General features: G+C 35.3%; 1 protein-coding gene across 2 annotated transcripts in view; it reads right to left on the bottom strand.

Annotated features, from left to right (window-relative positions):
• LOC129948809 (roundabout homolog 2) overlaps nucleotides 1-12,493 on the bottom strand; it is a 396,541-nt gene that overhangs the window by 11,963 nt on the left and 372,085 nt on the right. For both annotated transcript variants that reach the window (XM_056059862.1, XM_056059861.1), the window contains exons 15-16: nucleotides 2,676-2,768; nucleotides 2,230-2,428 (exon numbers count right to left, since the gene is read on the bottom strand). In XM_056059862.1, coding sequence (XP_055915837.1) covers nucleotides 2,230-2,428; nucleotides 2,676-2,768 — 292 coding nt within the window. The remainder of the gene's footprint in view (nucleotides 1-2,229; nucleotides 2,429-2,675; nucleotides 2,769-12,493) is intronic.

Genomic DNA, 12,493 nt, shown 5'->3' on the forward strand with positions numbered 1-12,493 from the left:
TACGACCTGTTTCAATAAGCATAAATGACGCTATCGTTAATAAAGCAGTGTTTAAGCTTTCCCAATTTCGATAAGGAGTCATGGCCATGTTCTCCATTTCAGGCCACAAAATGTAATTAAGTTGATTTAAATCTGGACTTCCTGGGAGACACTCTGAAACTTTAATACAATCTGGAAAATCCATCTGTTGCAGATAGCTTATTCTTTTGATACACTTGGCACACCTTTTATACAAAAATAAAATCATGGGACACCTTAATTTCAAACTCCCAGCCGAACCATTACAAAAGCAGAGTGGTGTCGCTCTCAACCCTTGAAAGATTTTTTGCTTTGAATCTTTGTATGACAGCGCCTAAATTTTGTCCTTTTACGTTTTGAAAACTTCTTCAATAGTCAAACAAATTTGATCCGTAAATAGAATATTTTTGTGATAAATATCCGCGTGTCACTGCAAGAGTTTTTTACTTCTCTCTAGTCTAATTTTATTCAGGCTTACAGTTAAGAGATGTAATGTTGATGACGATAGGCTCTCATACAAAGATCATCTCGGATCAGCCATTGAACTGGGCGGTATATCTAATTCTCTGGAAATTATTTTCTGTTTCCAAAAAGGGTTTTGAAGAATTCCTTCACCCACTACTTATACCTTCAAACTCATTCGAGCTTCACTTGGACGAACTCTTATTGGTCTGTTATCTATTTCAGAAAGCTCATTAAAACGACTGATAGCTAACACGCTTCAGCTTCGGCTTCGAATGACACTTCCAATTGCCACATATGTCATCTGTGACCAAATTTGGTTATTATTTTTTCACTTGGTCAAATAGTAATTTTTTATTGTCATATTTTTCGAAAACGAAAAAAGAAGTTTGACAATTTGAGTAACGAAAACTTTCTTCTCACTTGGCTAAACAGAAACTTTTTCGGAATTGAATTATTAATGTTCGTCATTTTCACCTACAAGTGTTCATTTTTATTTTCAAATTTGGACACAAATATGTCATTTCTAAAATGGCACTTCTGTAATTAGAAGCTGTTATTTTTCCTCAAAAAAAAATTGAGTTTTGAAATCGAAAAAATTAAATTTCTATCGGAAGTAACTTACACAGCTATAATAACCTCCAAAAGCAAATGTATTTTGTCTGTTGACTTTTGTACAGCTGTTGAGCTGTCAGACAAAGCAAATGTTTAGCAAATTTTAACTAGAGCTTCCGTCTGGAGTCACATTACGTTATTTCCCTACGATTGTCAAATGAAACGTGAGGTCGAAGCTTTATTGTGATAGCATGCATTGAATTCCTGTGGCTGAACTCGTAAAAGCCAGGCGAAGCCGGAGCTGAAGCGTGTTTGTGTTTCAGCCGTAATGCTCAATAAACGAATTTTCTATCTGTACTGAATTTTTTCAAAAATTTGATTGGAATTGTTTTCACAATCTGAAACCAAACGTGCTTCCATTTTGAACTTATAAGAGAACGTGAAAACGGTATTTTTCCTAGTTGAAGTTTGGAGTAATGCTCTACCAAAATCTTGTAACAGAACATATCGCTGGACTTTTTACAGTAATTTTATATTGAGTATGTATTGCTAAGTTTTTTGCTGGACTTATTCCCTTATTAGAAGGTGAACGTGCAGATCATTAATTTATTTTGCACATCTTCTGTTCATCCTTTATTTTCATTTCAAAATTTTATTTTAAATTGTATGTAACCCTGGGTAAGTTTTACCAGAGTCCGTTAAAATTTTATCAGACCTTAGACATTATTCATACTAATCAAATAACATTTTTAAAAAATTACTAAAACGTCAATTTCAAACTATTTTTTTGTTAATCCTTTTGAATATGATATTTCTTTAGTTGTGTCGAATTTTCTTCCATATCGACGATTTGAAAGTTAATTAAGCTTTTTTTTTTTAATATAATGACTCAATGAAAATATTATATCATTAGTAACGTCAGTGCATATCCACGAGTTAAATTACAATTTACACAAACACAAAGTTCGCTCAAAATGTATATTTACTTTTGGTCCAGCGAGATATTTTAATTAACTTGATATCAAGTGAATACAAAAAAAAAATATAATTACATTTTTTTGAAACTTCAACTCTACAGAGAATTTAATTAAATCATGTATCTACAAACTTCTATGTGTGTGATATGTTGTTTTAAATAAAAAAATAATTATATCATTTCATAGCATCAAAAAATGAAAAAAATCATGTACTCACCATCCTCGTATGTCTGGACTAGTTTTGAATTACTCGGTTGGCCCTCTAGACTTTGATAGAACGGAGCTAGGAAAAACTCATACTTGGTGTACTTCTTTAAATTGCCAACAACATGCGATTCAATCGACGGATTCAGCACTGTCATGATGTTGTATTTCTGCGAACTGCCACTAATGTCACGAAATCGTACATACAGACCCTGTGGCATCATAACGAATGTTAATTAATTTTCAATTCTCTATCGTCGTCGTCATCGTCATTGGTTGTCGATTGTCGCGTCAGTTGGTCTGTCGGTCGTTTATTCGTTTGGTTGCGGTTGGTCGTCCGTTGGTGGTGGTCTCTCAATTTTCCTCCAATTTGCCAGAAGCTTAAATTCGAAAACCAAACCACCGCCACGACGAACCAAACCAAAGCAACCATCATTATTATTACAACACAAAACGTACCTCAACGTATTTTTCCGTCACACTGACGTGCATTACCCAGTCAAGGCGGACCGCCGTTGAATTAATCGCAGCCGCATCGATGAGCTCTACCACCTGCAATGATAGATAGAAAACAAAACAAAAATTAAAATAAGAGCCGTGCAGTGTAGTACAGAAAAGGGTATATAAAGGATGCTTGCACCGCGAGCATAAAACAACGGGATGTCTCTAAGCATATGTTGTTGATATAGAGATACACTCGGTTAGCCAAGCTAAATATTGGTCTAAACCTACAGCTACAGATACAGTTAAAGTTAAAGCATCACATTGCCATCACATCAGGATATTATGTTGTTTGCCACAAAATCTGGGTTAATAATGCACACACAAATATATTTAAAAACAACAGCATTGTGAAGAAATATTTGCTAAAGGTCTTAAAACTATGTTCAAAAACAACAGGTACAAAACAAAGGCAAGACCCTTGCAATAGTTTCCAATGTAAATAAGTAAATTCATTTGACGAAGATTGAAAGTAGCACCTTCATTTAAACTTTTCCACACTGAAGTTATATTTTATGTTTAATTTTATGAACATTACAACTGAATTTTATTTTATTTAAATAACTAAAGGTTTTTCAATACAGCACGGTGCAGGAGCTGATGGACATTTAACAATACAGCAGTGGTGAAGACAATTATAAAGTCAGATCTCACAATATTTTGTCTGATCTGTTATTAATGAATTGTCTCAAATGTCATCCTATCATGTGAGCTTACAACTTTGTGTGATAATATTGCCAGAAACGTCAATGTCAGCAATTTTTGGTAATATTAAAAATTGTCAGATGACGTTGTTTAAAACAGCTGATTTCCCCCTCTAAATCTCGACAGAAAGTCAGTATCATACCTTTAAGGAAATAAATGAGGAGGTTTCTCTAAGCTTCGATAACGTTAAGAAATATTAAAATCTTACATATTTCGTAACTGATGTGTAGCCCAAGAAGTCAAGTAGTGCGTTATTTGCAAAAAAAAAAATGGCGAAATTCAGAAAGTTTGTGCAAAAATTTCGAGAGACTATTACAAGATAGGTTAGATTAGATTTGTGCTCCATATGAAATGGTAAGGATTTGTTTAGGTATAGGAAAATAGAAGTGGATTTAGGTTAAGGACGCCTCCTTGAACCATCCTAAAATTTGTGTGAATATTATATATATATTATTATTGTGAGAAGCTAATACCCTTCCAGCTCATGTGTGTACCCAATGAGTTGACCCTACCTCATCCTCCGTTTTGAACCAGTCCGTAAAAACCCGATACATAATTTGCTTTTATTGATAACATTTTCAAAGGTTAGCTGGATGTGTACATCTACAAAATGGTTTTGTGCCTTGGACTTCATCGTGTTCTAAAAATACTACTGCAGGTATAGAAGACAACCGAGGCTTTTCTTTCTCTTTCTTTTATGTTTTCTTTCCAGTTTAATTTGCGATCAAGTATGAGGCCAAGGTATTTTCCTAAACCAGTAATGTTCAATTGTGAGTAGGGCAGTCTATAAATGGGAATGTTGCGCCTTCTAGTGAATAAAACTAGTTCAGTCTTAACTGGGTTGACATTTAGTCCACAGTTTCTGGCTTATTAAGAACTAATTGTAGAAGTCCAAGAAATGTGAATATAAATTTCCCTGAGGCCATTATTAGTATTTCGTCAGAAAATACAACGACCTTTAATCCATTTATGCTTAGTTCTTCTAGGATTAGAATGAATCCATTTTGATAACATTGGTTTTGCGTTTAAGGTATTCAGGGCTTGTCAAATAGCACTGCTATTGACGTTGTTTAGGGCCCTTTCCAAGAATGTCCAAGAATGCACCTATGGTGAATTCTTTAAAGTGAATTGATTTTTTAATTGTACCGACCACTTCCTCAAGTCCTGTTTCAATAGATTTTCCCTTAATGCAAGCATGTTGTGCTTGAAAAGGAGCAGTATCATTTAGATTTTGTCGAATGACCGTTTCTGATAGTTTGTCTAAAGTCTCTAGAAGAAAGTAGGATATGCTTTTAGGGCATGTTGCTTTTCGGCTTCGTGTGTGCGGGGTTCTCGTCTTTTGGAAATAAGATAACATTGACTTCTTTCCATCTAGTAGGAATAAGCACCTTCTAAATATGTTCACTAGACAATTGTGTCTTGAGTATTGGAGTATCTACTACAGGACAATACTGAAAAAAAATTCCCCTTGCGTCGAGAGTGTGAAACCCAATATACGAACATAAATTCGTCATCGATCTAAAAAGATTAACATATCACAAACGATCCTTAGAAAAATGGTTTTCAAACACCTCAAATAATTTTCTTACAAGTTCCACTCAGCAATTGGAGAGGCTTTACCATCCACTTCTTTATGGCTATGCAGTTTGGGGCTTCAAAAACCTCCCAAAAAACACGTTATTGTCGTAAGCTTATGCATCCATGGAAGTAAGGAGTGATGGCATTATTATAAATATTTTCTCCTAATATCGATCCATATTAAGGTCAAAGTCAGACACATACCAATATTAACCAACTCTTCTTGCAGACATGGATTTAGATTTCCTCTGATACTAAAATCCCGAAATGTGTTTTCAGATATGGCCACCTCTGAGCTGCGTAATGACCTTTTGGGCTTTATTTTATGGAGCTTTTTTTTTGTGCGATTTAACCTCTTTCAATTTTTCGTTTTTTGGAAAACTCTAAGGACCTGTGTTATGCCAACACACCAAAAACGATTGAAGCATCTTAGGCAAACAAAAAACGATGGTACATGGGTAAAATATAATGTTGTCCATTTTACCGTGTTTTAAAAATAACCATAACCACCTATAAACCGCTTACCATACCTATAAAACGACATTTGAGGCTTTTAGTGCAGATTTTTTTGTTTATCAAAAGCAATTCGTTCTTCAAACAATGCCCGTTCAAAAGTGTTCGAAAAAGTTTAAAATATTTAAATTTTTGAGCCAGTTTTCTCAACAAAAAAAAACATACAATTTGTGCGTTTACAAATGTTCGCAATCATTTTTTCGAACAAGACTGTAACCTTTTCTCTCCGTGGGAGATATTTTGTTTATTTGTTGATTTTTGTGAGTAGAATAGTGAACAAATACTTATACATTTACACTCACACACTAAAAAGGACGAGTGCAATTACAAATTGATTGGATATTTTAAGTTACTCCACTACACATGTAGCTATGGCCATAATAATAAGAACATTTCTTACTTTTAACTAATTTAATTAAGTAAAGCTTTTCAAGTTTAAAGCTTTAAAAACAATTATTTTTCTAGAATGGATTAACAAATGTTTGTTCATCGTCCAATGTTAGGAACGTTTAAGCCCAAGCTAAAAAAAAACACAACTTTTTTTAAGGATTACTTTTCTTGGTTGGACCTTGTGTCAAATTTTTGAAATAGATGCAATAATTTGGAAAAAGTCGCTAATGTTAACATTCTATAGAATGTGGCCTATAAAAGACTGTCTCTTTGATGGCGTTTTCAACAGAATAACGTCCATAAATGCACTTTAGTTTTAACGTGGCTTTGGATTATTATTTTTAAGTATACATAAACGGTGATTTTTTAAGAGCTTGACAACTTAAAAAAAAAAAAAAAACGCATAAAATTTGCAAAATCTCATCGATTCTTTATTTGAAACGTTAGATTGGTCCATGACATTTACTTTTTGAAGATAATTTCATTTAAATGTTGACCGCGGCTGCGTCTTAGGTGGTCCATTCGGAAAGTCCAATTTTGGGTAACTTTTTCGAGCATTTCGGCCGGAATAGCCCGAATTTCTTCGGAAATGTTGTCTTCCAAAGCTGGAATAGTTGCTGGCTTATTTGTGTAGACTTTAGACTTGACGTAGCCCCACAAAAAATAGTCTAAAGGCGTCAAATCGCATGATCTTGGTGGCCAACTTACCGGTCCATTTCTTGAGATGAATTGTTCTCCGAAGTTTTCCCTCAAAATGGCCATAGAATCGCGAGCTGTGTGACATGTAGCGCCATCTTGTTGAAACCACATGTCAACCAAGTTCAGTTCTTCCATTTTTGGCAACAAAAAGTTTGTTAGCATTGAACGATAGCGATCGCCATTCACCCGAACGTTGCGTCCAACAGCATCTTTAAAAAAATACGGTCCAATGTTTCCACCAGCGTACAAACCACACCAAACAGTGCATTTTTCGGGATGCATGGGCAGTTCTTGAACGGTTTCTGGTTGCTCTTCACTCCAAATGCGGCAATTTTGCTTATTTACGTAGCCATTCAACCAGAAATGAGCCTCATCGCTGAACAAAATTTGTCGATAAAAAAGCGGATTTTCTGCCAACTTTTCTAGGGCCCATTCACTGAAAATTCGACGTTGTGGCTTCAGTTCTTGCACGAGCTGTATTTTATACGGTTTAACACCAAGATCTTTGCGTAAAATCTTCCATGTTGCGAATAACACAAACCCAATTGCTGGGAACGGCGACGAATCGACATTTCACGGTCTTCAGCAACACTCTCAGAAACAGACGCAATATTCTCTTCTGCACGCACTGTACGCATTCGTGTGGTTGGTTTAATGTCCAATAAAGTAAACTGAGTGCGAAACTTGGTCACAATCGCATTAATTGTTTGCTCACTTGGTCGATTATGTAGACCATAAATCGGACGTAAAGCGCGAAACACATTTCGAACCGAACACTGATTTTGGTAATAAAATTCAATGATTTGCAAGCGTTGCTCGTTAGTAAGTCTATTCATGATGAAATGTCAAAGCATACTGAGCATCTTTCTCTTTGACACCATGTCTGAAATCCCGCGTGATCTGTCAAATACTAATGCATGAAAATCCTAACCTCAAAAAAATCACCCTTTATAAACTAGACCTGAATATCAAATGTTGCAAAAAGTCATTGAAAGTTGGACATCCAGATTAGACTACGTCCGAGCCAGCCCAGGTAGTAATATGGCAGAAATCACTTTTAAATTATAATGTCAAAAGTGTATCTATTATTTTGACCATAGCTGTAAATATAAAATCGCCACCCCAATACACTACTATCACCTATCGCTTGGATGCTTGTGGCCAAATAGAAATGAATTATTCATATAAATATCTATATGAAGTATAGAACTGGAGAGGAGCTGGAGCTGAAGCTAAAACTGAAGTGTGGCATGCTGGGTAGCACAATATTGTTGAAGAAGATTACGCGCTCCGTTTGAAAATCACAGAGTCAAAGGCAGCCAAGTAGTAAATTGTTTTTCAGCAAGTAATTATTCAATAGTCGCCTTTTAACTTGTTCAACTTTTTCTTCTTCGTCTTCTTCTGCTTTCACCCTCTTGTCATAAGATAGTTTGTTCGTATAAATTACATATATGTATGAATAAGTATAAAGATAAAATAGTTTATTGCTGCTCCATCTTCAACGTCCAGCGAATTCATCTAATTTTGTAATTTATTCAAAGTGAAAAGTTTGGGTTTTTGTTTCGAAGAAGTCGCGTCGGAAATGATTTATGTGGCGCAAACTATTCCATTTACATGGAAGCTTGAAATGTTTCCATTCACTCACAATTAAATCTTATATTTTATGGAACATTATTATATAAATAAATCAATGTATGTAGAATAAATATATGCAGGATGAAAGTGAAGTGAATAACTAAATATATTGTTATAAGAAACTTGGGGAAAAAGGTTTCCTTTGTCCAAAGGTCCTTGCAGATATAAATCTTGAAATTTATTGACTCTTATTTATATTTGTTAGAGGAATCAATAGATTGAATAAAATTTGGAACTTATATTCGTATAACATTTGGAATAATGAAGGTCGAAATAATCGAACTTTATGATGCGTAAAGAGGGCAAATAAACTTTTGTATGTAGAAACTATATATTTTTTGTTATGGAAGAAAATTATCAAGACACCGGATATGTGTATAGACAGATTGGCACAGAATCATATCGTTAAACAATTTACAAGATTAAGTGAATAATTTGTTGCTTGAAAAGGTTTATTTTCGATATCATTTTCATCAATTTCAATAAAATTTGCGATTGCGTCGCTGATCCTGGCTCTTAGAAAAGGAAAGGTTAATGTTATTTATAAAAAGGCTGGCAAGTTCGAAGAGTATAAACAAATATTCGTGAACTCTCCAAATCAAGGAACTCTAAATTCGATCCCAAACACGCGTAGAATTTAATTTGAACTACTACGATTGGCCAGTTTTTTTTTCTACTTCGGAAGGTGGTTCAATTTTTTGAATAGATGGAAAAATATGTACTGTGGACTAAATCCTAAGTCTAAGCATCGAAATGATGCCTTTTAGCGATGAGGTCATGTCAATTAAATGAGAGTTCACACAAGACAATGAGCTGAAGTACTCATTAAAGTTGTGGAAAGATTACTATCTCCATAATACATGCGCTTAAAGGAAGGTCCATCATTTGATTTTAAAGGAATGTAATATTTCTTTGGTGAACTAAAAAGACACTCCTGGCACATAAACTAGGACATCTTATCAATTAAACAAATTGATGGTATTCAAAACTTTTCAAGACATAATGGTTAATTCTATGGTAAAAGGTGCAATTCTGCTACCAAAAATAATGGAACAGCAACGATTTTTACCATTAAATAATTCAAAATTTTCTAATAGTAGGTTTTATTTTAAATATGTACTTCGCTTTTTCGACAGCTGTCATATTTTGAAATTTTGCAAGTAAAAAGAACGCCATTGATGACAAAAAGAACGAAACACTTTAGAAATGATGAACATTTTTACAATTACAGTTCACAAAACTAAATCACTCACAGGTCGCATAAAAAGTACTTTGTTCGTCATCAATACTGACAGTGATGGAATAAGATTAAAAAATATTGAAAATATTGATGATGTAGCTCGTATTGTTGACAATAAGCTATCCCGAAAATAATCTAACACTGCATTTAGTATAAAGACTAAGGTCTTAAGACGAACAACTGAATCTCAGTCTATCCTATAGATTTCCCAATAAGTGCAGTGTATTCCAGGTAGAAGTAATGTTATATCTTGTAAGGATATACGAATCTTCTCAGACAGCCAAGCCGCTCTTAAATCTCTCGCGTCTGTCTCCACAAACTCTCAAACTGTCCACGATTGTCGATCATCTCTGAATGAGATGACGGAAGAGTTTTACATTCACCTCATTTGGGTGCCGGGCCACAGAGACATTCCGGGAAATTGTAAAGCCGATGAGCTCGCCAAAAACGGAACACTTCTGCATAATGTTAGATACAAACATAACATAGGAACACCACTTGCTACATGCAAATATCTTCTCAAGCAATATGCTCTAGAAACAACAAATGCTAGAGGTCACAAAGTACCACCTGCCTAGCAACCAATCAAATATGGCCAAGTATAGACTTAAAATGGTCAAAAGGCTTGATATCACTGAGCAGACAAAGTATAAGCTCAACAATTGGAGTAATAACAGGACACTGCCTCATAGGAACACATGCTCTTAGGTAAGGGTCTACACAAATGACTTCTGTAGAAGCTGCATGGACGAGGAGAAAGAGGAAACAGTCCAACACCTTCTATGTACATGTCCAGCACTCTCCATTAGAAGGAATTACTTTCTCGGTAATCCCTTCTTCGATAACACCAGTGAACTGGCAACGATTGACACAAAACGTCTCTAACTTTATTAAAAGTACAAAATGGTTTGTTTAAATTCATTACTCTCCCATGAGTAACCTCATTAGTGGTATCACAATGGACCCTTAAGGTCTACGTGTGTCAATGACATCTGAACAGCCACTCCAACCTAACCTAACCTAAGGTCTTGAGACTTTAAAATTCCATTTAACACAAGAGTTTCTGACATTAACAAACATAATTGTCAGATTTTAGGCTTGAAAATTGAAGTATGGTATTTGAAAAATTTCTCTGTCCTTATCGTTTTACTGATTTTTTTTTGCGGTTTTTGGGGAAAGTGGTGCGATCCGTTAGAAAGTGGTGCTGTTATGCAACTGTTACTATGAAATAATTGCTCTACCGGGTTTTGATTATCAATTTCTCGATCGAAATTGGAAGAAATTGTCGATTCTTGATGGTGCGATTTAAGTGTGTCTACTGAGTGCATGTAATTTAACAGCTTTAGACTTTTTTTTAAATATTGGGATCCACAATCGATAAAAGACCTTAAATATAAAATTGGTGAAGTGAAAAAATGTCGACAACTTTATGAAAAGTATATGGTGCTGCGACCGTAGAATGGCGATCATTCCTTTTCCAATGTTTAAGACTTACTCCTTGGAAATAAATAGATATCCATTAATTTCTCTTCAACACTACTCGTTTATGTTTAATATCAAAATGAAACCGCTTATTGGAAAACGCTGTTCTCCTAAATTAGGTTATGTTATCGAATATATTGCGACAAAAAACAAAATTCTAAATTTTGATATTTACGAATAACACGATTTTTAAATGTCCAAGGAAAGTAATTAACGTGGGTTCCATCCAAACTTTTTTTTACTTTCATAAATTTTGTTTAACTCCTTAAAATTATTTTTGGTATAAAATATGGCACTTAAAATTGGCGCAACATTTTGTTAAAGATTTAACGATTTATTAGGTAGCAATTTGATGAATATTTTGCAATTTACCTTACTTTTGTTTTTCTAAGTAGTAAATTGCTAATTCCTTTTTATCAAAAAACGAGCATCCAAACGTGTCTAAAAAGTGACAGTTCGTGAAAATAAATACGCAAATACTTTCAAACGGACCTATTAATTAAAATTCCCAACTGTAGACTTGGCCATTCCACCCACTGCACTTATAAGATTAATTTTACCGATGTCATATGAATTTACTTACTTAGGTCCTCAGGACTGTTAAGTCTGTTGGGAGCCCCTTAAGGGGCATATGGCCTCTACTAAGCCTACGCGCCATATCGTGTATGGTTTCCGGAGATGTGTTTCAGCTCCTTCTAACTTTTGCCTAGTGACGCTGAATGCGCCTCCACTGTCCAGTGCTATGTGCTTCTCGGTCATCCAGCTCTTCTTCCTTCTTGTGTGAGCGGATTCCACTGTATTGCTTGGCCTGCAATGCAGTCGTTACCTTTTCGAAGCGTATGTCTAGTCCATTGGCACTTACGCCTTCGTTTTATAGAGTCTATTGTTTCCTGACCTGTTCTTCTATGACAAACCTCATGTGATATACGGTTTGGCCAGAAAATCCTTAGGATGTTACGAAGGCATCTATTTACGAAGCTTTGCAGCTTTCTTGTAATGGCTGAAGTAACCTTCCAAGTGCTGCGCCCATAAAGAAGCACAGTTTCGACATTTGTGCGAAACAGTCGTAGCTTTGTTCTTTAGCTGATAATATTAGTCCTCCAAATTTTCGGCAACATACCAAACGCGCGCCGCTATTGATTTGCCGATGTGGTAGATGACGTCTCTTGTTCGGTTCCGCCTTCGATGAAGTCGATACTTCCAAGGTATTGAAAGCTCTCCACTTTTTCCAACGGTTGCGCGAAAATATTTATTACAGATGATGGTCGGGTTCCGTGGCTGATCATTTTTGTTTTGCCGGACAACTTCTGCTTCTCTCTCAACACTTGTTGTCCTATGAGAGAGTGAGCAAACATCGTCCGCGTAATCCAAGTGCTTTAAAAAGTCCAATGGATCCCTACTCTACCTGACAAAACCAACAAAAAAATATTGGCGACAGAATACAGCCTTGTCTGACTCTGCTACGGATTTCAAAATTATCTGACAACCTACCATAGTGCGGAACGTGGCACTTGAATTCATCATATGTTGCTTT

Source organism: Eupeodes corollae, chromosome 3 (assembly GCF_945859685.1).
Source record: "Eupeodes corollae chromosome 3, idEupCoro1.1, whole genome shotgun sequence".
NCBI lineage: Eukaryota > Metazoa > Arthropoda > Insecta > Diptera > Syrphidae > Eupeodes > Eupeodes corollae.